Source organism: Antedon mediterranea, chromosome 1 (assembly GCF_964355755.1).
Source record: "Antedon mediterranea chromosome 1, ecAntMedi1.1, whole genome shotgun sequence".
Lineage (NCBI taxonomy): Eukaryota > Metazoa > Echinodermata > Crinoidea > Comatulida > Antedonidae > Antedon > Antedon mediterranea.
The window spans coordinates 34,108,804-34,136,512 of record NC_092670.1 but is presented as its reverse complement, the minus strand read 5'-3'; the positions used below and the strand labels follow the sequence as shown (position 1 = coordinate 34,136,512).

General features: G+C 34.7%; 2 protein-coding genes across 3 annotated transcripts in view; one reads left to right on the top strand and one right to left on the bottom strand.

Moving 5' to 3' along the window:
- The window catches only part of LOC140044479 (uncharacterized), a 56,141-nt gene extending 51,262 nt beyond the window's left edge, over positions 1-4,879 (top strand). Inside the window, exons 39-46 of the mRNA XM_072089002.1 lie at positions 135-242; positions 384-512; positions 608-715; positions 1,317-1,469; positions 2,224-2,331; positions 2,945-3,073; positions 3,644-3,787; positions 4,137-4,879. Of these exons, the coding sequence (XP_071945103.1) occupies positions 135-242; positions 384-512; positions 608-715; positions 1,317-1,469; positions 2,224-2,331; positions 2,945-3,073; positions 3,644-3,787; positions 4,137-4,165 (908 nt within the window). The 3' untranslated portion in view covers positions 4,166-4,879. The remainder of the gene's footprint in view (positions 1-134; positions 243-383; positions 513-607; positions 716-1,316; positions 1,470-2,223; positions 2,332-2,944; positions 3,074-3,643; positions 3,788-4,136) is intronic.
- Positions 4,880-5,929: 1,050 nt separating this feature from the next.
- Positions 5,930-27,709, bottom strand: part of LOC140052453 (uncharacterized) — a 39,623-nt gene continuing 17,843 nt past the window's right edge. Inside the window, exons 3-22 of one of the 2 annotated variants that reach the window (XM_072098428.1) lie at positions 25,598-25,690; positions 20,414-20,514; positions 19,020-19,087; positions 16,515-16,693; positions 15,474-16,232; positions 15,214-15,336; positions 14,656-14,766; positions 14,287-14,415; positions 13,870-14,119; positions 13,260-13,417; positions 12,797-12,925; positions 12,377-12,514; positions 11,751-12,158; positions 11,307-11,417; positions 10,705-10,836; positions 9,708-9,815; positions 9,365-9,499; positions 9,053-9,169; positions 8,145-8,258; positions 5,930-7,846 (exon numbers count right to left, since the gene is read on the bottom strand). In XM_072098428.1, the coding sequence (XP_071954529.1) occupies positions 7,818-7,846; positions 8,145-8,258; positions 9,053-9,169; positions 9,365-9,499; positions 9,708-9,815; positions 10,705-10,836; positions 11,307-11,417; positions 11,751-12,158; positions 12,377-12,514; positions 12,797-12,925; positions 13,260-13,417; positions 13,870-14,119; positions 14,287-14,415; positions 14,656-14,766; positions 15,214-15,336; positions 15,474-16,232; positions 16,515-16,693; positions 19,020-19,087; positions 20,414-20,514; positions 25,598-25,690 (3,392 nt within the window). In that variant the 3' untranslated portion in view covers positions 5,930-7,817. The remainder of the gene's footprint in view (positions 7,847-8,144; positions 8,259-9,052; positions 9,170-9,364; positions 9,500-9,707; positions 9,816-10,704; positions 10,837-11,306; positions 11,418-11,750; positions 12,159-12,376; positions 12,515-12,796; positions 12,926-13,259; positions 13,418-13,869; positions 14,120-14,286; positions 14,416-14,655; positions 14,767-15,213; positions 15,337-15,473; positions 16,233-16,514; positions 16,694-19,019; positions 19,088-20,413; positions 20,515-25,597; positions 25,691-27,709) is intronic. The other variant, XM_072098515.1, reaches the window with a different exon arrangement.

Sequence of the window (27,709 nt, the reverse complement as noted above, 5' to 3'; positions counted from 1 at the left end):
ATTCCACCTGCTGTAAATTGGATATTAACAAAAGCGGCCAAATAACCAACTAATGTAGGATTTGACGGAACAGATTTGAGATCTTTCAAGGTCAAACAATTATTTATGTTCTATTATGATTTTCTTTTCTTAAGAGTTGGATCCATGTTCACCTCAACCATGTCAAAATAATGGACTTTGTAATAAAATTGATTCATTAACGTATGAGTGTGATTGTACTGAAGGGTATTTGGGAGACAATTGTAAGTAATTCCATATAGTTTGACTTTTTTCATCGATATAATTGGAATAATAATTGTTTTTAGACATGATTTTCAGCTTTATAGTATACTGTACATTTTGATTGTGTTTTAAAACTTGTTATTTTTATAAAATTATCTCAGGTGAAATAGATAACCCATGTTTACCATCTCCTTGTGAGAATGGAGCTGCCTGCAATGTAGTCGCTGGACAAGCTTCAGGGTTTGTATGCGATTGTACACAAGAATATACTGGAGATTATTGTGAAAAGGGTATGTTTTTGCCTTCAAAATTATTATTAAATACTAAAAAGTGTTACCATATGCAAACAACCATTTATGTTTTCTAATTGTTTTCTTTTCCTAAGCCGTGGACCCTTGTTCCTCTCAACCATGTCTAAATAATGGAATTTGCGATAAAATTGATTCAATAATATATGAATGTCGATGTACAAACGAATATTTGGGAGATAATTGTAAGTCACTTTTTTTTATCTATTTTTTTTAACATAACATCTTTTTTTTTCAGACAAAGTAGAATGTATTCACCATTCACACTTAAGTGAGATATTACCCTTAAATATTAGGTATTTCACTCAACTCAATAAATATATAAGTATTTCCCCCTAAATTGTATTCACAATAGATAGATTTTTCGGGTGTTTCTAAGTGTGAATGATGAATACAGCTAGCCACAGGGGCCTAAAGTTAAGTCAGGATACACAAAAAAATCACATTCATCAAACAAGACAAACAGATCAATATCAATTGCCACTCACTCAACCCAGTCTTAAAATGAACACCCTTGTATTTTATTTTTTTAAAAATTGTATGTATTTAGGCAATGTGGCCAAGAATTACCAGTGAATTGACTGTCCTATCAGATAGGTGGTTATCCCCTTGTAACACTGGTCCTAGACTTTATATCTTAAACAATCATATAATTGTGTTTTATTTAAATGCTAATTTAATCACTTGTATATGGTTCTTTGTATTTGTTATTATTTGCATAGTTATATTTAGTTATTTATATACTATAATTGAGATGACAAGATCTTAATTGTCTATTTACATTAGGCGAGATAATGGACCCTTGCTCACAAACTACTTGTAAGAATGGAGGAATTTGCACCTCAAGTATTCTTGAGCCACCTGGACAAGACCCCACTGCAGTGTTTGAATGCGAGTGTTTAGTAGGCTATACAGGAAACTATTGTGAAGACGTAATAGGTATGTATTATTGGATATCCGCCCTTTGCGGATAACACCTTGTTATTGTCAGAATATTTTTTTATTCTCTTTCATTCCTCTTTCCCCGAATTTTGTGGCATGTGTATCTCTAATTCTTGTCAACAAACTTTGTCAGAAGATTGACCTAACTGTAGATGTGCAGGAAACTTTGTTTTATGACTTTAGAGTCACTCAGCGTAAGTTACGCGTGATTTTATGAATTTGGCGTATTTAACATATAACAATTTAAATTGAAACTTAGTAAAAGTGTCATTTATATCATGCTCCAACTTTCTGTAGAAAAAATTGTCATGTTTCACACAAAGTTACGCGCGTATGTACGTTAAAAATTTTGAAGTGCAACAAATCAATTTCTAATCAATTTTCTACATGTTTCATGTCATTTAAAGCATGTAAAAATGTCCATGTGCGCAAATATTTACACGCACAGTGAATTATGTTTTTCCAGCCTTTTCTAGTAATTTTGCTAACTTTTAAACAATTTCGGCTTAAAATCATGTCATACGAGCAATTCGAATTTTACAATTCAGGCGCATTTTTTATAGTGACGTCCATAATCCATAGTGATGAGTTCAAATCTAGTTTTAATTGATGTAACATATACATATTCTGGATGTGACATTTTAAAGTAGTACTAGATGGCGACCTTACAGTTCTGTAGCACTTATTTTGTGAATAAGAGTAGAAAGTAATTTTTCAATATCACCATTTATCAATATTCTGTTTTTGTTAGTGGTTGATCCGTGTTCATCAGGACCTTGCCAAAATGGCGGAGAATGTCAGCTTAGTCAATTAAACAGTTACGTATGCAACTGTGCCAATGATTACTATGGCCATCATTGTAAGTATAGCCGATTAGATTAACATTCAATAGTTTTGAATTTTATCCTGTGTGTTGTTATCCTGCAAATTATTGTACAAAAATGCTTGCTTTATATGTTTGTATGTTAGATTTTTGTCCACGATAACGTCGATAATTTAAAGTTATCATCTCTTTTTTTTCTTTAAATAATAATCTTTATATGTTGATATAAAGTTTGCGGTACACCACATGTATTAGTTCTGAAAAGAACTGATTGAGTTTCTCGACGTTTCGATCAATATGCTTTGACAACATTTGGTTTCGCCACGCAAACCTTCAAACAATAAATAATCTTTATTCCAACAAACACATAATCTCACTACTGTCATTTGATTCCATTATTTCATAAAGCCTTTGGTATACATTATTTCGGTTAAACACCCTTATTATAATGTAATGAAAGATTCTTGGTGTATGCATTGATATTTATACAGTATATAAGTTAGGATAGGATACTACTCTATTTTATTAAGAGTCTTTCTACTTCTGGGAATGGTGAACAGGTCGAATTCTTCTTGAACAGCCCAAATCCTATCCAATCAACACCAACTGGATAAAAATTAGACAAATTTCATGTATGCTTATATTTTAGGTCAATTGCAGAGCCCATGTCTGTCAAATCCTTGTTTTAACGGTGGAACATGTAACTCTGTTACTGATGGACAATCAGTGAGTTATCAGTGTACGTGCATTGAAGGATTCATTGGAGATCGTTGTCAAGGTAAGGATAATAATAATCATAATAATATTCTGGATTTAAAAATGTTGTGAAACCACTAAATGGTGTACATACAGTATTATTACCCAGGTTATTTTTAGATCAAACACTTATGGAAACATTCCCCCATAATCAGCGCAAAGTTGTGTCTTGATCTTACCAGGTACACGTTTGTACACCTGGGTGGAGGGAGGAAAATATAAGTAAATTGTCTTGCCTAAGGATACAAGCAATATGATTAGCGTTGGATTTGAACCCACGATCTCACGTTGAAATCGAAATAATGTTTCTGCGGGCCAGTGACATATTTACATATGACACTTAAGTGAGATACAACTTTTCTCTTAAATATTAAGTATTTCACTTAAGTCAATAGGTATTTATAAATTGGCCATAAGTGGTGTATGGTAAATATGTTGACTAGAGTATGCAAGAATATGCAGTATCCTAGAACTTACGTTTTCATGAGCCATGGGGTTTCAATATTCCTCTGTAAGACTACAGTATTTACAGAACAGGTGACAAGGTGACCAAGTAAGTGCAGTATATTACATTATACTTTTTATACTTCAGAATTTTCCGATGTTGATACCAGCAGCAGCAGCTACTTCGACCCATGTGCATCAGAGCCATGTCAAAATGACGGATTTTGTACCTTTGGAGACGATTTTGTGTCCTATGTGTGCTATTGCCAAGGGAACTATGATGGAGTGAATTGTAAGTTTGGCAGTGATTAATAAAAGGATATTAAAGACCAAATATCAACTGGGTCACATTGTGTAACCCAAGTTTGGGATTCAATTTAATAAATTTATTTCCAAAAAAAAATATAAACTAACTGGTTACTTCGTATAGTCTATTTCCAGACTTATTTGACCACCATCCAATATTAACAGTAACAGAAAAGGCACCACACCCAAAAGCTTTAAATATTTGAGTGTCTCATCATTATTGACAATCACATTATTACATAACAGCTTCGTCGAAATGAAGTCTTAAAATTAGATGTCTTTTAATACCTTTTTTTAGATAAATGAAATAATAAAAGTCTCTTTTCTTTATCTAGGTGAAAATCCAATAAGTATGGAAAATTGAAGACACTACATCTTTTAGACAGCAGTCAAACAACGTTAAATGACAAGACTAAGATTTATAATGATAATTTGTTGAAAACTATTGTTTTGGAAATTCCAATACCTAATTGTATACATTGTTTAGAAGATTACCAATTAGTAAAAACATTTAATTGAAGTATTTTGACTAAAATTATATTTAACTAACAGAAATATATTTGATTGAAATAAGTTGAAAAATTAAGACATTTAAACTGTGTTTTGTTTTACGTGAACAATATAACTTACGTTGCTGTTTTTACTGAGAAATCTGACTATTTCATCAAGGTTGTGTTATTGTGTTTTAAAGCTAATTTAAAGTGTCATAGACACGTGTCTGTGCGTAGTTTGCACGTTGATATACACCGTGTAAATGTTAAGAATTAAAAAAAATTAAATTATTATTATTATTAAATTATATTTTAATTATTAAAAAATATATTCTATTTATACTTCTTCTTTATTTCTAATTTCTGAATCCGCCCCAAATATTGTTAAATTTATTAACATATATTGAACCATATTGTTTTTTTTACATTTGTATGTTTACACATTTCCTTATTTTGTATTTGCATTTTTTGCAACTTTAACTTCAAATGTAATTTTAAAGTTTGTTTAAAGATGTATTGTACACCAGCAAAACATAAAAATTAAGATTTTGGAGTTTTAATAAAGTTATTCACTTCCATGATAAAATGACCGAACAAACCTATGATTTCACTTTTTCAAAAAAACTGTTACATTCTCTGACCGGCAATTTAAATTCTAATTATATTAATTGTTTTTACTGCTTTTTCCTTAATAATTTGGGAATGGACATTGTTTACTTATGACAGACACTTGAGGCCCCTGGCTTAGGAACCCCCAAGTGGCGAGTGTTTTTAGCCTTTTTCGACTTCTTGTAATGCTTGTTTTTCCTCTGGACACTGCTCAGGGGCCTCTGGGTTTAGCCAGTGAGCGCTCATAGCCGTTACGCCACTGGCGAGTATAGGAGGAAAAGTAAATATGTATGCAAATTGACTTAGAGCACGCAGACGATAATAAGACGCAAGGCGGTCAGTGGCGTAACGGCTATGAGCGCTCACTGGCTAAACCCATGAGCCTCATGTCTCTACGTTGCGGCTGTACGTATTTGCTTGATGGCAACATGCAAGACCAAACGTCTAAGGTCGATGAGCCAAATGCGAGTGTTATCTTTTTATTTTTTAATATATTTACATTATGATTGGGAGTATTTTTGCTTTGAAATCTTTAGAATTATCTTTGTGTTTACTGAAACACGCAACCGTTCCATTTAACATGAATTAATTGAAGAGATATAGGAGTATTGGATCATGGTTTTCAGTTTCTAATCTAAAGGTCTGTCTACACAATTACCAAATATAGTAGTGATATGCTTAAATATGGTAGTGATATGACATCATCATGATGTCCATATTATGGGAATATCACTTTTTTTGGCATATAAAGTTTGATAGTGTAGACAGGGCTTTAGTCCAAGTTCAGACACATTCCTAAGCTCTGTCTACACTACCAAACAAGGAAGTTGTATTCTGATCAAACTTTATCGAATCATTTAGGCATCACATGTGTCTGTCGTCGGCGAAGCGTAAATGCTGGTTTACGTTAATCCACCGCCCAGTTCAGACTACGCTACTTCATGGCCAATAGCTATCGTTAACACATTATGATACCGTTTATAACACACGTTTGCTGAACAACAAAGATATATACAAATTATAGTGTTCAAAATAATTTATTCATTATACTGCTTAGACAATTTATTGAATAGATTGGATAAACAATCCTTCCCTAAGAAACTGTACTTAAAAAGGCCTAAGCAGAAGTCGACATTCAATTGAGTTTTTAGTGTCCCAAATATTTAAAATTTAAATGGAACTGATTTATTTGTGTATTGATGCTTTTTTTTCTCAACTAGACTAAATTTTCCTTTATCCTCCTAACTATATTCCCCCAAAACTATTTCCGAAAAACTATATATTTTACTTTGATATTGCTTAGTTTTTTTTATTTATCTAAGTTTCCAATTTCTGTTGTCAAATATTATTTATTGTGTCTTTAATTACTATTTCTAGTAGGCTTAGGCCTATGGTTACCTCTTCTGTTAGCAATTGCATCTGGATACAGTTTAGTTATTGCTATAGGCCAGGCCCACCATATTGATCCTCTATGCATATATTATACAAATACTTTTGTTAAATTATATAAAACCTTAGATTTATGTCTGAAGATATTATAACATCCTATGGTGCTGTTATTGATATTTTTATATTTTCTGAAATTTTAATATCAATAGAAAACAATGCTGTAGTTATAAGGCCTAGCATATTGTCATACAAATAGCATGCAATGTTATATCCTCATTCGGGACATTGGCATCATTAACAATGTCCCGACCGGCGCCCTGTAGATTCAGAAACCTAAAATATAGGTTGTTATTAAAGCGTGGTTCCCACTAGCGACGCAACGCAAGGACGTAACGTAACGCAAGTGAATTGACCAATCACAAGCGATGGCTTATTCGCTTGCGTTTTAACCAATGACAAGCGAAGTTATAGACAGTTAGCAATCACAAGCGAATAAGCCATCGCTTGTGATTGGTCAATTCACTTGCGTTGCGTTACGTCCTTGCGTTGCGTCGCTAGTGGGAACCAAGCTTTAGCAATCACAAGCGAATAAGCCATCGCTTGTGATTGGTCAATTCACTTGCGTTGCGTTACGTCCTTGTGTTGCGTCACTAGTGGGAACCACGCTTAAGTACGCAATGCATGTGGGTGTGTTACGATAAATACGTAATAACTCTTTCACAAAATACATTCTTTTTTAAGTTTTAAAATTGCTTTAAATTTATTCATAAAACACTACAAAACATAAATTATTCTTGTTAAAATTATTTAAAAAGTTTTTTCTATTTCTGATTACAAGGCGTTGATTTTCAAAACTCTAACATGTGTATAACTTATTACAATATTTTCTCAAATGGACGGACAAACAAAAGGAATTTCTTTCTCTATAAACTCTTCTAATAAATAATAAAATGCTATATAAAGTTCCACATTTCTTATAGCAAGATCTAATAATACAAACGTATACAACAAAACATAAACGTTATACGTGGTTCCAGCAGGTTCATGATTCTGTAAGGTTTTCGAGCAAATCATTATTAACTTCTGTACAAAACTTGATTGCAGTCCTACATTTCAAAGATTAACACAAACTCAACATGAGCGTCATTGCGTAATCTGTTGCGTGTCCACCAAACTCAACATGTTCGTCATTGCGTATTCTGTTGCGTGTCCACCAAACCCAACATAATCGTCATTGCGTAATCTGTTGCGTGTCCACCAAACTCAACATGATCGTCATTGCGTAATCTGTTGCGTGTCCACCAAACTCAAAATGATCGTCATTGCGTAATCTGCTGCGGTGTCCACCTTGGCACGCAAGACTTCCACACCTTATATTACAAATTCCGTAGTCAGTTAGCACTTTGCTAATTTTGAACAGATCGACTGCAAACAAATGTCGCGTTCGATGGCAAGTAAACCTTTGTAGACTTGAAGCTGCAGATTGTATTATTGATGATTACAAACGTTTTACGTAATCTTTAATTGCTAGGTCGTCTGGTCGCGTTCGGCAACTTCTAATAAGAAAAGAATCACATGCAAAAACATTTAGTCGGCAAGAGAGGTCTGTAGAGCACAACTATTCTCAACATGTAATGCAATGTAAACTTTAGAATGGTATTGAAGTTAAAGACTGAGACACTATTGATAGATTTGGGGACACATTCGAAAAAACTTTTTTCTTTTCTTTCTTCTTTTTTTCCACCATATTTTACTAGATTTTAATTACTGTAACCTCCAGTAAATGCACTTTGTGAAGTACAGAAAGCTATGTAAATATTAATATAATAATGTTTATCTGGTTTTGTACGTTACCTTGCTGGCAGTTATCTCCATCATATTCGTGTGTACAGACACAGGAATAGTCGGTACCATTATTAATGCAAACTCCACCGTTGAGACATGGATTACTGCCACACGGATCTAATACTGCATTAATAAGAAATAACAATAAAAGTAGTAGTAGTAGTGACATATACAGTGTATATATATATGTACTGTATATATATATATAAACACATCAGGCAAAGAACATTAATTCTAAACCGCCCGGTGATATACTGACATTTAATTAATTTTAAACGATAAAGATGCGGACATCTGCCCCAACCGAGACTCGAACTCGGACTGTCTGCTTGATATGCAGCTGTCCTAACCATTAGACCACTGGGGCCTTCATGGTATTGTTCAAACTCGATTGGATAGCGACTCTTTCACATTCTCCCTCATCTTTCAGTATTTTAATTCACGAGGCGGGATCTCCGAAGAGATACTTTTATATATATAAACACATCAGGAAAAGAACATTAATTCTAAACCGCCCGGTGATATACTGAAATTTAATTAATTAATTTGAAACGATAAAGATGAGGAAATCTGTCAGAATGAGACTCTAACTCGGACTGTCTGCTTGATATATATATATATATATATATATATATATATATATATATTGTTTGGAGGTTTGCATGGCGAAATCAAATGTTGATATAAAGTTTGCGATCAAATCATATTGATCGAAACGTCGAGAAAGCTCAACAGTTGTTTTCAGAACTAATATACGTGGTGTACAGCAAACTTTATAGCACCAAATAGTAATATAAAATAAATAACAAGCTGAAAGAGAGCACATATGGCATGCCCCGACTATTATTAGACTATCTATGTACTGGTCCAATAAGCGTATAATATACTCATGAATGAAAATGTTGTAGTAATAGTACCTGTGTCTTCACAATGTACACCCACATAACCCTGTGCGCAGCTACAGGCGAAACTTCCGGTTTCATTATGAGTACAGTGACCTGCATGATGACATGGATTTGGAATACACGGGTTATCTGAAAATATTAATAGAAATAAAATAAAGTTGTTTGTAGTCATCATAGCAGTCATTACAAACATTCATCTTTGTTATAATTTCATTCATTCTCATTTAGGTCGTTGTATTTTTGTAATTAGTTGAAGATTGAAGACATGTATTAGGCATTGAATAGTGAAATGCCACCGCAAATAAATTAAAATTGTTTACAAACCATGTTCACAATTTCTCCCATAATTCGGTGGAAGGCATTCGCAATAGTAAGCACTGAAAAGACCAATCTTTTGTGATACACATGTAGCTTCGTTGAAACAAGGGTTTGATTGACATGGGTCAGCCGGATACAAATCTGAAAAAAAAACACCAATGATTTATGCATAAACAAAGATGCCTCTTAATATGAGGTTGGGACGTTTGGACGTTATCGTATTTAAGGTTCTTGAGATCAACCTCCTAGGACACAGTGCCGCTAAGGTTTTACTCTCGTAAAGTTCGTTATCATTTTTTATCTACTAGGATTCATATTAAAAACAATATTTCTAATGTTGCCTACTTACCAATCTCACAGTAAGAACCAACATATCTTTCTGGACATATGCACTCGCTAGTATATGCATTTGGTATGCATGTACCACCATTTGAACAAGGAAAATCATCACATATACCTGGAATTAATAAGGTTCACCATGATATATAACCAATTAACAGTAAAATTGATGGAATTGGCTTAGAGAAACGAAATGATATTCATATACAAGTAATTATCAGAGAAATTTTAAGTATATTAAGGAAATGTATTTTCGATTGAATTTATGAGTTCAAGTTATTTATATAGCGTTATGCTATTTATTAAGTTGCTTCAGAAGTTAAACCCGGAGTTGCTCTTTAAGCACAAGCTCTTTAGAAGTTAAGCCGGAGTCGCCCTTTAAGCACAAGTACTTCAGAAGTTAAACCCGGAGTTGCTCTTTAAGCACAAGCTCTTCAGAAGTTAAGCCGGAGTCGCCCTTTAAGCACAAGTACTTCAGAAGTTAAACCCAGAGTTGTCATTTAAAACACATGTATTGCAGAAGTAAAACTCGGAGTTGCTCTGTAAGCAATAGCTCTTCATAAGGTAAGCTGGAGTCGCCCTTTTAGCACAAATTCTTCAGAAGTTAAACACGGAGTTGCCCTTGAAGCACAAACTCTTCGGAAGTTAAACCTAGAGTTGCCCTTTAAGCACAAGGACTTCAGATGTTAAACACGGTGTTGCCCTTTAAGCACAAGTACTTCAGAAGTTAAACCTGGAGTTGCCATTTAAGCAAAAGCTCTTTGGAAGTTAAACTTGAATTACCCTTTAAGCACAAGCTCTTCAGAAGTTATACCTGGAGTTACCTTTTAAGCACAATTACTTCAGAAGTTTAACCCAGAGTTGCCCTTTAAGCACAGGTACTAAAGAATTTAAACTTGGAGTTTCTCTTTAATCTTTAAGCACAAGTACTTTAGACGTTAAACTAGGAGTTTCCTAAACTTCAGAAGTTAAACCCGGAGTGGCCTTTTAAGTCGTGGCAAACTTACTTTGCTCACAGTGTGTACCATAGAACCCATCATCCATACATTCACATTCATATGATACGTAAAAGTTAGTGACGTCGGTGACACATAGACCCTGGTTTAGGCACGGAGACGACAGGCACGGGTCACTATACTCTAAGCAAAAACAAACAACATATATTCATATACTGTATAATTGCAAACGCTGTTTGCCTGTAAGCGTACGCTTTGATTGTCCGTGTGTTCAAAACAAAAACGATAATAGTGTAATTGTTGGGGACCCTTTGTGAAAGATAGCTAATTCATAATATAACTAAACCTAACCCTCCAAATAAGCTTTGTCTCACTATAAAGAAAAAAGAAGTTTCGAACCCTATATATCGACATGAAAAGTCCATGGTCTAATCCATTCGACTAAACAGACGGCTCGAAGGAGTATTAGTGATGTTACATCACACCTTATGGATATGAATAACAAATATCCATGTTTATTTTGCGAAGTTTCATGAAGGGTCTCCAACGAAAAGAAATATCGCGTACGGAACGCGATACAACATTTTTGGCGTGCGTGCATTATGATTATCTGATAAACCCAGGTCCTGAATAGAAAACTAAAAACAACATACCCAGTGTGCACAAGCTGCCGAAGTATCCTTCTTTACACTTACATAAAGGGTTACCTTCGAATTCGAAGCATATCCCACCATTTTGACACGTAACATTAGAACAAATATGATCTTCAAAATAAAATAAAACAACTTAAATAACAAAATAGTACGTGCTTTTACATTTTTTCTCAATAGAAAATATAAATCATCATTCAACATTATTATTAAGATTCATTATCGTAGTTTCGTATACATTTATTTGTAATGATTATGGTTATTGATAAATCTTTTAGAAAGTATGTCGTAAGTACGTTTAGTGTCCAGTGTTTTACTATACATCTATTTTGTTTGTTCGTTTTATTTTTTTACCAGCTATGAGTTATCTTTTTACTTTAACTGCTGCGATGATCGTTAATCGTATCTTATTGGACCTATTGGAAGCTGTGCTATACCATTACCTACCTGATTCAGTGCTGTTAAATGGATTAGAAGGTGGTATACAGATTCCAATATCGTTTGACTCGATCATGTGGTCACAGTACTGCTCGAACGTTGAAGAATTCATCGGCATCAGGTTAGGACAAGATACGCGAATCTGATTGCACAGAGACTTGCAGGCGGTCCTTGGTGCACCAATCAACGCGTTGCTTGGTACACACTCGGGGTTCAAAACAGAACACAAAAAACGTTCGACATCTGGATGATCGCAGGCTGCAACGGATCTTTGGAATTGGTCTTCGATAGTGTCTTGACCGAAATAATCTTGATCCGTGACGTCAGGGTGAGAGGTCAAATTGTACGGGAGCACATTAATGCAACTACTCATGACATCAGAACATATAGACGCATACATATCTTCACCATTGCTTGCTTTAAAAGTAAAGTAAAATGTTACATTATCTATACACAATACAGTATATCATTCTAGTTATGTGAGTGGAGTCCCCGAAATAGACAATATCAAGAGCTTCATGCGTATCATATCTACTACAACAAAACACACCCATCACCGTATCGTCAACAGCAATCAGGTTAGTGTGTTAGTACAGTTACACATGGAGGTATCCTCCATGATTTAAATAACTTACATTCTTGGCTACCTTCTTCAATTTCACACTGTTGTCCGATGAAGCCTTCTGGACATATGCACGTTGGAAGGTAATCGTCTTCTTCACAAGTGGCACCATTTAAGCACGTTGACGCCGTGCAGATAGATGCAGTAAAATCTACAAAAGACGATATTTATTATTGTATGCCTGCTGCTAAAGAAATAGTAGATGTCGGTTTTCCACTTTTAGGAAGGTGGATAGATTTGAGTTTTACATATGTAAGCAGTAAGCACTTTCCACAAAGCAGTAAGCAATTTGGACACAATTGTTAATCGTCAGAGGCTATTTAAAAGATTGCTTATATTTTATTTTGTTATTATGTTATTTTTTTCAAATTAAACAAAAAATTAAAATAACTTTTATAAAACTTTTTAAACATATATCAATATGCCAGCTTACCAAATTCGACATCACAGATTTCACCGATATAACCTTCGAGACATTCGCACATGTAATATTCAAGTTCACCAGCACCATATGTCGTGCATGAACCTCCATTAAGGCACGGATTACTCGAGCAGGGATCAACTGTGAGGTAAAATATTCTGTGTTAGTTTTGAGAGTGAAAGATTTGCTATATCCAATGTGATTATCATAAAGCTTCTGTGGTCTTAGTGGTAGGCGGGTCGAGGTTTGAAATTTCGGAGATTTCCTCGTCATCACACTTTATTTCAGCAATAAAGGTAACACATTTCATGCAAATTAACAAATTGAAAGAACCAGATGTCTGCAATAAAATATCTCTAAAATGTTTTTTTTTTAAATATCATTGTTAGAATATTCCTCTTTGCATAGTTTTAGAATGAACCAAACAAAGCCACATTTATTATACAAATTATTACTCTATTACTTTATTTTTTACCAGTTTGTTCAATTTCCTGTGGTCCAATACAGACTTCTTCGTTATCCGTTGGTAGTACCATACATATATAAAACAGCGTATTGATAGCCTCATATGTCTCTTCTGTAAGTGGGTCAATCATATCCGAACATGAATTCAATACTTCCAAGCAATAATCGCTACAAAAAAATTATGATTAGAAGAAAAATCTGTAACCAGGCAAGAGTGTAATGATTGTAAGTTCACTCTTCCCTGCTGTAAAATAAACTGTTTTCGCATTGGATATTAGTTCTGTCTACACAATCGAACTTGTTTGACAGAAAATGTGTGATGTGCTGAATATATTGTAGTGATATGACCAAATATGGTAGTGATATGACACATCACATTTTTGTCACATAAAGGTTGATAGTGTAGAAAAGGTTTTAGATTTCTCCAATACCCTTTTTCGCAATAGTATACATTTGTGTGTAGAATTTTAGGATTTGGGCAATTTTCATGAATTGTATTATTTTCCCACGAATACGCCGACAAGAATTTATTATTATGTCACCTTGTAGGCCTAATTTGCATAGGACGATATTAGTTAGTATCTACTAACATGTATACAGTGCTGCCCCGTATTACATACCTACAAGCTGACCGCGGAAAGCCGGATTCCAAAGGGCACTCTGGACTAAATATCAAACAGAGAAGACGATCGATGTTTTCATCACAACTTTGCAGAAGGGTTCGGTAGTGTATGATTCTTTCGCTGGCTTCTTCTGGCGAATCAACCACTCCATACGGATGATCCAGACCACTTGTGTTATACGGAACTTGATGGCGACAAACGTCTAATGGAACTTGTAAACACATTGGGGGCGGTGTGTTCTCTTCATCTACATAACCGGAAATAGAGAATTGGAATTTGTCGATAGTTATATAATCTGTAACAATTTATTAATCACATAGGCCTAGACATATTACTCACATACTATGCGTATGCATTAATATCATACTGACAGACAAAACACTCAAGTACAAGCTACCGTACTACGATACATACCAATGGTGTTTTTCTCGCAGTTATAACCGCCGTATGGATAAGGACAATTGCAGAAATAATCGTCATAGTACACTGTACAATTTCCGCCATTTTTGCATGGATTACTTATGCAAGGCTGCACTGACAGAGCTAGGTGATCAAATAAAAATAATTATTAGTTTAACAATTAATAATTGTTAGTATAATAATATGATATATATGATAATAATGATTATGTGTTTTGAAACAAATAATAGAATTAACAAGGCGCGAAATTCAACTTCAAGAGATGACACGAGTCGTCAAACTAGTAGCCTATTTGACATCACTGTAATTTGATAAAAGATACGGTTTCCCTAAATTGCACGCTATAAAAATTTGCAACTATACCTATTTCACAAAAAACGCCTAAATATCCATCAGGGCATTCGCATACAACGTTATACATTCCATCCACCCGGCACGTACCACCATTGTCGCACGTTTTAAAGTCGCACTCGCCTAGAAAAAGAAACGTTACAAAATACGTATTAAATATAATGGGCCGATGATGTTTTTGGTTACCATTAATTTGCTATTATGATACTTTTCTTGGAATGTAAAGCTCTGTCTACACAATCAAAGATTATGTACGTGACAAAAATGTGATATGCCCATTATGGACATGACATAATGTCATATCACTAAAATATTTAAGCATATCACTACCATATTTGTGCACATCACTTTTTTTTGGTCAAACTACTTTTGATAGTCTATACGGAGCTTTAGGTAATATAGATAGAAGGTAGACATAGACATAGGTAGATCAGCAAATGAAGTCTGAAAATATTGGATTTTAGATCAGATTGCAAGATTTCTTTGACCCGAGTCTACTTAATTTAAGTTACTTATAATGTCATCAACCGGTTTACAAGGAACATACAAAATATGTAAGTAAGTATTTACTCTGGTCGCAAGCTAATCCAAAATAACCTTCGATGCATTCACACGTTGCAAAACCAGAAGTGTCATCACACGAACCACCGTTTAAACAAGTTAATGAGCCACAACCGTCACCAAATACATCAGCTGAAAAAAAATCACTATAGTAAAAATAGTGTAATTGATTTTATTCGTATTCGGACATAGCCTAGACCTATTTAACTACTTAAGTGTTTTCTCATCACATCACATGAAAAATGATCAATGCATGTAGGCGTACGTACGTAGTTTTGCCGAAGTTGTTTCTCTTTGTTCGTCCGTTGTTTGCAACTGATTCTGCGTCGAAGCTATCGGTGTAGTAGACATGAATGTCGTCGGAAAAACATCTGCACTAGTTGTATCTTCTTGTACGGTAGTTACATCTGTTGTTGTCGATATTGTTGTTTGCATTTTGGATGTTAATTCTTCCGTAGTTTGTTGCAGTGTTGTCGATTTTTCTGTCGTCATAGTTTCTGTAGTTGCATGTGTTGTGGGAACAGTGGTTGTTATTGTTGTCGGGACTGTTGTAGGTTGTGTAGTTGCTAGATGTGTTGTTGTTACTAGTCGTGTTGTTGTTACTAGTCGTGTCGTCGTTACTGGTTGTGTTGTTGTTGGTTGTGTTGTTGTTGGCCGTGTCGTTGTTGGTTGTGTCGTTGGCCGTGTCGTTGTTGGTTGTGTCGTTGTTGGCCGTGTCGTTGTTGGTTGTGTCGTTGTTGGTCGTGCCGTTGTTGGCTGTGTCGTTGTTACTGGTCGTGTCGTCGTTGTTGGCTGTGTTGTTGTCACAGACTGTGTCGTTGTCGTTTTCTCTTTCTGTGTTGTAACTGATTTGGTTGATCTCACCAGCTGAGGAGTCGTTTCAGCTCTGTGCGACGGCATTGTTGTTCCACGTGGTAATGGTCTTACTGGTGTGTTTGTTGAAAAGGGTTCTTTTCTGTCAACCGATGCTGTCGTGACAACGCCAACGGGTGCTCGTATAGTAGTCAGTACTTTATCGTTATCGTTTTCTGAGGAAGTCAACATAATATCAAGATAAAGTGAAATATATGTTTTGTCTTTTCTGAATTGCCGTTTAAACCACAACAATGTGATAATGTAGGCCTAATGTACTGTGGAAATATGATTTCTTTTTAGAAGAAAGAATGTACCGTTTATAATATTATTTTGTAGTCTGTAGGCCCCGTACATTTATTATCATTACAGCATTAGTTAATACTAACTTTTCTAGCATATACAAATGTCCCAAACGGCACCCCGTATACAAGAATTAAAACAATAAGTCATCATACTTATATAAAGTTTGACTGATTCTGGATATAGCTGATATTCTCCTAGTTGGCCATCTATCGTTTCTTGGTAAAATATCTCTATCGCCTGCTTCGTCTTTGGATACGCATTACCAAGTATTGACTTTTTACCAATTGGTTCCTTTATTAACATATCAAAGTAAACAACAACACTCCCAAGCCTGTATAGGAACATAATTAAAATAATATATTAAAACCGGCCGAAGAAGCATTTTAAAATCCTTTTCTATCTGTGAACCTACATTTGTCAACGTAACAATTGTATGACAAAATAGGCACATTTTTACTGTTTTTTTTTTCTTGTGGTTTAAAGGAATGTCTAACATTAAAGATGTATTGTCCCTTGAAACACAAAAAAATGAAAGTCAAAATATTCTAAATTTAAAGTGGCCATATCAAAGTAATATTAAAGTTATTCACTTTAAGTGGAAAATTCGAGCCAAAAACAACAAGTTTACGTAATTAACAGGTAAATTAGTTTAATTACATTTCATCTGGAAAATCGTCACGAGCGAAAGTAAACAAAGATTTCAAACCATGAGTACGCATTATGCATATGCTAAATTAGGATTGTTTACAACTCGTCACGGTTAAGAAGGTATTTTCACACAGATTATGAGGAAGTTTTATGATTATGCATACAGAGTAGCCAAACAAGTGCGTTTCATTATGGGATATGTTTTGATTGAAAACTTTGACTGGAAGTCAAAGTTATTTTTTTAACAAAAAAAACGTCTGTATTTCAGTTAAATTTTTTTTTTTTCGAAAAATTTTTGGTGATAGTTAATAACTATTATGATACTTCAAAATGACCCACCTTTTTTCGAAATCTTTTATTTTTTATTTTTTTGGAATTAGTCAAAGGGACAATACATCTTTAAACAGTTATGTATGACTGGTCACATAATAAGTTTTCGACTATAGGGTTATACATTTAAAGTCCATGGTAATATGAAACTTTGTTCGTCGCCTGGACTAAAATCTGCCAAAAATGTCGAGAGTGGGGAAGAACGTCCAATGTACCAGTTTGCGAAAAAATGAATTAGCTTGAATTATTAATTCTAGGTAATCGCAAATGAAAAGACACAAAACTATTCCAAACACTATAAGTTAAACTACACTCAAACTTATTGTAGAAAATATATCCATGCTCAAACAAGTATCGATTATTGTATATGTATGTATGTGAATCCAAAGGCAAAATACTGAAAAAATTACAATGCTTTGGGTATCAGTGGCTGGATCTCAATGGAGATACAAAATGACAATGCTGTGGGTATCAGTGGCAGGATCTCAATGGATACAAAATGACAATGCTGTGGGTATCAGTGGCTGGATCTCAATGGATACAAAATGACAATGCTGTGGGTATCAGTGGCTGGATCTCAATGGATACAAAATGACAATGCTGTGGGTATCAGTGGCTGGATCTCAATGGAGATACAAAATGACAATGCTGTGGGTATCAGTGGCTGGATCTCAATGGATACAAAATGACAATGCTTTGGGTATCAGTGGCTGGATCTCAATGGATACAAAATGACAATGCTGTGGGTATCAGTGGCTGGATCTCAATGGAGATACAAAATGACAATGCTGTGGGTATCAGTGGCAGGATCTCAATGGATACAAAATGACAATGCTGTGGGTATCAGTGGCAGGATCTCAATGGATACAAAATGACAATGCTGTGGGTATCAGTGGCTGGATCTCAATGGATACAAAATGACAATGCTGTGGGTATCAGTGGCTGGATCTCAATGGATACAAAATGACAATGCTGTGGGTATCAGTGGCTGGATCTCAATGGATACAAAATGACAATGCTGTGGGTATCAGTGGCTGGATCTCAATGGAGATACAAAATGACAATGCTGTGGGTATCAGTGGCTGGATCTCAATGGAGATACAAAATAACAATGCTGTGGGTATCAGTGGCTGGATCTCAATGGAGATACAAAATAACAATGCTGTGGGTATCAGTGGCTGGATCTCAATGGAGATACAAAATGACAATGCTGTGGGTATCAGTGGCTGGATCTCAATGGAGATACAAAATAACAATGCTGTGGGTATCAGTGGCTGGATCTCAATGGAGATACAAAATGACAATGCTGTGGGTATCAGTGGTTGGATCTCAATGGAGATACAAAAAAAGCGAAAAGCTAAATCAAAATTATAAAGTAAAACAGCCAGAAAAGTTAGCAGAGCTTTCGGGCAACACTAGCCCTTCATTAGTGCAAGTGAAGGTATTTGGACAAAGATAGATATTATCAGGAAAGCGCTGCCCGCAGACAGGAATGAATGAAATAAAACAAAAGAGGCACAAGGCTAGTGAATAGAGGGTGGAGATAGTATAGGGTAGAAAACAAAGAAGATAGAATGTATGTATATATATTGACGCTTTTCGACGAGCGCGAATAATTTGCATCGTGTGAAACCGCATTTAAGTTGTAATAAAAGGCAAACTCTTAATTGTTTTCTAACCTTAACTGGGTTACTGATGTTGACTCATAGTACTGCTTTACTAAACTATCTTTATACAAACTATCTACCTGCAAAGATAAAAAAAAGTGGAATTTAATTTGTTGTATTATTCTTAAAGATATAAATGTCCCCTTAAAAAAAATATATATATTTTTTAAATATGCCATTTTAATGTCACCAAATAGTGTTTATTCGGGACAATACATTTTTAATAAAAAAACAAGATGTTTAAGTTTAACAAGAAGGATTTTTAATCATGTATTTTACCGCCATCCTTCATTTTTAAATTTTAATTAGCATCGTATCTAAAATGTTAAATGAAAACAAATATGGTTAATACTGAATTCAAGTATCTATTATGTAAATATAACTGTATTTTCACTACTTTAAACACTTGTCACAAATGTACTTATATGTATACAATATTTATCAATGAGAATTTAAATAAACGTGAGATGAACTCACACAAGACAAAAAAAAAAACAAGACGATTGAGTCATAATTTAGTAAACATAACTCCCTCAACGTTTGTATTTTCAACTAACACTACGAAGCACATGTGTGTTCAATCTCTAATGCACACACAGGATAAATTATAAAGCAAATAAAATCGGTCAAATTCATTTTACGCGCTGACCTAAAAGGTTGTAAAATTGGTTACATTGTTTTCAATATTAATTTATTAGAGTTTATCCAAAGAAAGTTTAAATTGCCATATTTCCTTCTACAAACAACGTGTGAATATATCTAATTAAGTTTTGATTTTAGCCGCTGGCTCTTAAATGACCTTAACAACGATCAGTAATACATTGTTGCCGTAACTCAAACCACATCTCTAACTTAACTTTTCGCAACGCCTAAATTGGCGGGCTTTTACCCGTGGGCAATTGTAGCTCAACTATGATTATCTTACGATAATAATCGAGGCTGTATTTGGTCAGGATTTACCATTGACCAAGGGAACAGTTTCCCATGGACCGTCAAGATATCTCAAGTATGCCCTTAACGTGAGGCTTAATTGATTAAAGCGGAACCAAGGTGTAATTGCTTGAACAAAATAATATGGCAATGTGTCGTTGTTGCTTGTTTTGAAACAAAAGAAAATGTGATGTCTGGATTTTCCTGACATGTATATAGTCCGCATGCCCAACCACGGAAAGCCAATAAAATGTGTTGTTTCAAATTTTGGGAAATCGTCACGAGTCCACGGAGACATAACTCGCCCAAGAATACATTGAAATTACTATTTTAATCACTTAATTTACATATATCCCACCCCTCTTCCGACATTGGTAAATCTCCCCTAACATTTATCGACAGAACTTTCGTCCACATCATCAAACCCCATGTCGCCATCGCTGTTTGCATGGGAATGTTTTGTATTTGTTTCTTACCGCTAAAACGAACTTCCTAGTGAGGTCCTCTTGTTCAGAATGTAACCTAGGGAATCTTATATCTAATCGTACTACACCGACAACTACCATTTCTTGTGTATCTGTAATAAAATAAAGTGAAAGAAAAAAAAGAACAACAAATCACATATCATTAATACTAACTCATCACTTGAAGACAAATATGTTGGTACACATGGCGTTTCATACGTAAAAAATAATACACTGTAGTTAAAATATAATTAAAATTCAGACAAAAATCGAAACGTCGACTGACAAACGAAGATAATACTTACAGACTTTGGGGAAGTATGTAACTAAAATCGTACATAAACGGGGAAAGCACAACAAGTAAATGAATTTGAGTAGGGTAATTAAAAGGGGATATTGTTCAGGTGACCATGGCGTAGTATCTCATCTTCTGTGCCGTCGTACAAATTGCTACCGTGAGGATATTTATTTCCACAGAGAAGATGTAATTACATTATTAAAACTAACAATTATACTACTTACAATATATCATTCTATATCTCTATATAAGGGCTTAATAAATTTATTTTTATCTAGTTGAGCAAATTTAAATGATTATTAAGCGGTTTAGATCAACGTGGAATTCAATGCCATGGCATCAAAGAATATTCCTCTGTACGATCTATCAGTACAACAATGACCTATTGAAGACGGCATACGTTTAGGTCATGATAAAAATATGTCTCGGGCCCAGCGTGAGTCCCACGTTGTCGGCATACTATTTGGAAACCCGAGCGCCTGATTCAAGCAGGGTCCATATTGAATTAGCTTGAACAGAGGCTCAAAATAGGAGTTAAAATTTAAAGCCCCATTCCCTACGTTTTTTAGATCTAATTTAAGATCACAAACTATATTTAATGTAAAAATAATACTATATGGTCCTATTGCGATAACTTTTTTCGTCTTTAAACGGTTAAAAATGTGAAAAATAAGTCGATTCTAATAATTATAGCGGCCCGCTATAAATCCCAAAATGCATTGCGCGCGGATTGATATTTTTGTTTTTTACCTGTAATTCGCCCACTTTTCGATCGATCGTGAGGCCAAAACAAATGGAAGACTCCTAACTTTTCAGCAAAACTACCGGGTTTTCCCCAATTTGTATCAACGGAGTCTGGCAAAAATAGAAAGACAATTAATGCAGCAACTATACAACGTCAGGCTAGGTATATAGCTCGCGTACGATGTTCGTACGTTACCGATGTTTACCAGCTAGGCCTACAAAACTAAGCCTAGCTAGGCTAGGCCTAAGACCGTCCACGAGAGGTCGATCGCCGCGAGCTACTTAGGTAGTGCATTGTTTCTCACTTTTTATCATAATTTACCATAAAACGTACATTTAAGACAAGGAATGACATGGTTTAATGTTTTTAAAGTGATATATATGTATTATTTTCCAAAAAACGTCCAAAATTGCAGGGAAGGGGTCTTTAAGTATTACAGAATCACATACACGGGGTTGTAATGATATTGAATAGAAGTGTGATAAGATGAAACTATTTAATTGGTTATCCGCAACGAAGTTGCAGGATAACCTCTTGTGATTGTACGAAATCATCATGTATGATTTTTGTGTAACGCTTTTCTCTAAAACTCGCAAACATAACATTTCGGTAACTATCTTAACATATTGACATTTACGTAACGTCGTCAAGCGAAGCTTTTCATCACGTTTACAATTGCGCAACGTGACTTACGCGCGATTTAACGATTTTGTCGTATTTAACATAGCTCGACAACCAAATAACATTTCAACTTGAAACTTTGCAAAAGTTTAATTTATATTATGCGCTAACTTTCTGTTGAAAAACAATTCCGTGTTTTACACAAAGTTACGCGCGCACGCGCATTTAAAATTTCAAAATGCGCAAAATTAATTTCTAATCAACTTTCTACGCGTTTCATGTCGTTTTAAGCATGTCAAAAATTCCCACGCGTGCGCACATTTTTACGTGTGCGGTGCGCACGTAGCATTGAAAACGTATTTTTTTCGCGTGATTTATGTTTTTCCAGCCTTTTCTAGTAATTTTACCAAATTTTAAACAATTTCGACTTAAAGATACGTCATACGAGCACGTCGAATTGGACAATTTGCGCGCGTTTTTTATGAAAAGGTTAAAAAATTCGTTTAAAATATGCCTTTTTTTAAACAGTCATAATTTCTAAACTAGACGGTCAAATTTTTGTGGATGACATATTCTAGAAGTAGATGAGTTGTAGATATCGGATCAGGTATTAATATGGCTAACCGGACATTGTGACGTCATCGTATGGCCACGGGAATATAAAATTTAGGATTTTTGTATCTTTCGTCGTAGACCATCACATTGAATAGAGCGCATCTCCACTTATCCGTTTTCCATTTTCACCCCGATTTTGATATTGTCTAGGTCAATCAAGTATCTTTCGCAGGAGTTAAAAATATTTTAATTTTTTTGACGTCATCATGCCTAAAAATTTAAATCACATGTGGCATCAATTTCATCTTTACAGTAAATTTTATTATAGCTCGTAAGAATAAAATGTGATAATCACGATTAAAATTTTTTCTGGAAGCTATTGGATTGTAGATACGAAATTATGTAAAAATGTTGCCAATCGGATGTTTTGACGTCATCATATGGCCAGTTAAATAAAAAAGGTCGTATTTTCATCTTTTGCGTCATAATTCATTACATTTAAAAGAGCGCGCATCAATATTTCACGTATTCAAATTTCTTCTACACGCTAATACGTTGTTGCTGAGATAATTTGCTTTCGGAATTGCTACCTTCGCGTTTCATTTTAAAACCGTCAACATGTTAAAAATTGCAATAAATAGCGGGTCCCGTAATTTCACCTATTCTACACTGTATGTGATATGGATACAGATTATACTGTGTATATACTATATATGAATTTAAATAATAAAATTCAGCAATAACAACATATCATATTCTTCAGTTCAGGTCATAATGCCAACGTGAACACTTCCTTTTGTCCTCAACCTATCCCCTTAATGTTAATGTTGCACCACTTGCGCGGCGGATAACCAAACTCGTCAAAGTGACGAGTTACATGTCTAGTTCAATTTAACAGCGTTTCATTCCACAAGGGTGGAGCTTTAGTTTCACATGAAAGCCTCGTTTAAATTTAGATAATTATGATTTTATTTTAAATTTTCTGGTGCCGAATTGTGAAAGAATCAGAAGACACGTTTCTCTCAACCATCATTTTAAGTCATGAAGAAATTATGTTTTTATTAGCAACCCCCTTCACAATCTGAGGAATGATTATATTATAGCTGAATTCCATGAGGAGGCCGATCGTTCTGAACCGCCTGAACTTGAACTAGTATTTTGTTGTTCTTGTGTTATGAAATACCAGCCTTGGTCTCCCTTCTCCCAAAAACTCACTGATTTAAAACTGTGGAGGTTGTTCGCCTCCACAGGATTTTTAGACTTGCTCCAAGTCTGTATTTATTGTCTTTTTTATGTCATTCTATACGTCGTCGTTGATAATACATCCAAACTCAAGTAATACACGTACGAAACGCCATATGTGTCAACATATTTATATTTTTATTAATATTAAGACAAAACTCCGTCTGGAGCCCAGACTACAGGATTTTGAATGAATTGACAACATTTACGGTTTGTGTAGAAATAGGTCTAAATGGCTAGGCCGAAAGGTAGCTAGCTCAATCCCCCGTGGTACCTCGTGCCTACATTTTTCCCTGACGAGGATGTATCGTAACTATAAATCTTGTATGTTTCTTTAACATTCCATCACCTCATACATTACATTTCGATAAATCAAATGTTGATATGAAGCACGAATGTTATGCTTCACACAGAGCAGGAAACGTTTTATATTTAAGGAATTTGTGAACAAGTCAAATGTTTGCTTATAATAATTTACGTAATAAGGAAACTATTTTAACATATTAGATGTAACAGTAGGCTACAGAAAATAGTTAAGATATTTAAGTAAAAATCGTATGTTATCGAGCTATACTATAATTTGTTGGTTTAATAATATTACACATAATTTAAGAAAACGAATTAAGAACAAATTGAAATTGAATATTTTGAAGTTAAGAATGGGCAGAAGGAACGATAATATTTTTAGAAAGAGTTATTGCTGCATAAGGTTTTCAGAGATTTTTAGGTAACGGATGGAAATAAATTAATGTTTTAATAAAAAATGAATAGGCCTATTTAATAAGATGTTAGCTATTGTAGCCTCCTTGTGTCTGTAAAGCTCTGTCTACACTATCACACTTTATGTGACAAAACATGTAATGTGCCCATATATGGACACGATGACGTCATATCACTATCATATTTGGGCAAATCACATTTGTTTGTTGTCAAACCAGTTTGATAGTGTAGGACGCAATGCAAGGGCGTAAGCCGCAACGTAAGCGAATTGACCAATAAAAACGATGGATTTTGTGATTGGTCATTCGCTTGCGTTGCCTGTTAGATGGGAACCAAACTTTAGAGAACATTGAGCCCTTGTTCTCGACGTACACACCCGGGATGCCACCCCGGTCAATATCACACTATAATAATGAAATACTTTGTATTTTGAAGGTCTCTTTGGTCCGTATAATAAACATAATTGCCGTAAAATAAGACATCTACGGTCCGTTAGGCATAATTAAACTCGTCTGACGTACCATAGCCAAAAGGGAGTTATGACAAAACAGAAACAGACACGAACTTGTGTTTTTGAAATGCGTTGCAATAGTTAAATGCCTTAAAGTGTAGTTCGTTATGTATGCTCTATATTGAATAACGGTATGAAATAGGTCTGGAAATTAAGAATGTTATCATGATAAATAATTACAGTCATTCAAACCAGACATACCATGGCGCTTGCTAAATGGAAATATCATCAGTTGTCAACTAATTGAGGAACCAAATATATGAACAATTAAATAAATTGCCAATAGTCAATTAGAATGGAATAATAAAAATGATGTGATTAATACTTTTGTTTTTTTGTTCAGTGTATCTTTCGTCTGCTTGGTAGCACCCTATAACTTTTTGAATACTAAGCGATTATGTACGGTAGCAGAGAAATATTTTAAAGTATAGGACGATTAAAATTATTTAGGCATTTTTTTTTTATCATTGGATGATTGATTTGTTACATTGCTTCTTGACTTACCTGGATATAAGGTTGTTAACATATTATATGGAATGCTTGATGGTACAGCTGATGGTATATTTTTATCCTCGATCGTCGGAGTTTTCTTAAATACTGCAAAGAAATATGACAGATAACTTTCGATAATACTAAGTATCTTCATATTATTCACATGTATCGTGTATCATAGACCATACCCAACTCTCTAGCTTTACATGATACATGAACCACACGTGGTACAAATAAGATGCTGTATTATGGAATTTTCCTATGATAACGGGAACATTTTTTGTCGCGGAGATACAGTACCGAGAACCGGGTGTTCATATTACGTTGATTTACGCAGATATTAGAAAAAGAAATATGAACAAAAAACCATAAATTAAAAAAAAATGTCACTAAATGCCGTCGTCAGTATTTTAATGTACGGTATTATACGCTTTTACTTATATTTTGATCGTCAGCCAGCATATTTTTTTTGCCGTCGTCGACGACCTTGCATTCGTACGAGATTGACCATCAACACTGATATCATTTAATAAATATATGTATTGGTTTAGATTTTAAAATACCGTATTATTAAACACACAAATTAAAGCGCATCCAAGGCCCCGATTACTTCAAATATTTACAAAATAAATTAGTATAAACCATGGAAATGGAACTTAAATTATGAGCCGGCGCGCATGCTCACATAGAAATAGCTTTGAATCACAAACGAAGAAGCAAACGTCGGACTCCTTGATGAGGTTTATAATTATGTAGAAAATGATAGAACCCGTATTTATAACGCAATTGACCAATCAAAAGTGAGGATTATTCCTGTTGCTTGTGATTGGTCAATTCGGCTGCGGCTTACGTCCTTACGTTGCATCCTAGTGGGAACCAAGCTAAAAGCGTGGTTCCCACTAGCGACGCAACGCAAGGACGTAACGCAACGCAAGTGAATTGACCAATCACAAGCGATGGCTTATTCGCTTTTGATTGCTAACTGTCTATAACTTCGCTTGTCATTGGTTAAAACCTGGCGTTACATTCTAGTGGGAACGAAGCTTTAAGGAGGACAACGCCGAGACCCAACAAAGTTTCCACTAATGGCGATGTCCACCGAATAGGGACTATAATTATATAAATGTTACACCATCATGTTTTATCACGCTCATTTCACTGGAGAGTAATCGGAAAACCGCATAGCCTGTAAGTCACACATAGAATCTCTCTCTATTCTGACCTGTCCGCTCCGCGTTTTGTGTAAACTGGTCATAAGATGGTCATAAGAAATGACGTTCTATTGTTATTACCGTTAATCGCTCGCCTGTGTAAACTGGCCTTAAGTAGGCTATACTTAGTACAGTGTGTCATTTAATCAATCTCCTCTTAAAATATATCTTGTGCGATCTTATTTAATTATGGTGAGAGACATGATAGTAGGGCCATAACCTTTGAACAATTTATTTGCCTCCCTTGGTGGATTCTGTTACATTTTCACCAGGTATGTACAATCATGTATGTAGAGTACCTTAAGGGGATCATGTGATAATACATAATGTTTCTCCTTCTCTCTACTGAACTTCACACCAGGCGAACATAACATTGAATAGTGAGAAAGAATGTAAATTTATAAGGCCGTAAAATTGTTACATTTAAAAGGGTACAGCAAACAAATTGTTATCGCCATTATTGCCCCAAAATTGAAATTTTCTTTCGTCACAATTGGTCATATACGGTAGGACTAGTAGTCATCTTTCGGTCTGACGACGCTACCAGCAGTCTGCTACGAAATATTAAAATTTAGCAGAACCATACGCATGCTCATTTAAATAACACTAATTAGGTTCTTTAGTGACAACTTCAAAATGTGACCAATAACACGATACAATCTTGAAACAGAGATCACCTAACTCGTCTGGTGACGAGTTAAAAATCTAGTTAAATATTTTTATTTCAAAACATTGTTTATAATAAACCAGCTCAGGGATGTAAAAAATATGCAAAAACAACACCAAGAAATATTAAACAACCAGTAATAATCTTCAATTCTATTGATTGTCCTCTTATTTTTTTTCGGCTGGTTTTTAGGCCTATTGCAACCGTATCCATATAGATGAATTTCCACAAGCTTTTGTTGTTTAA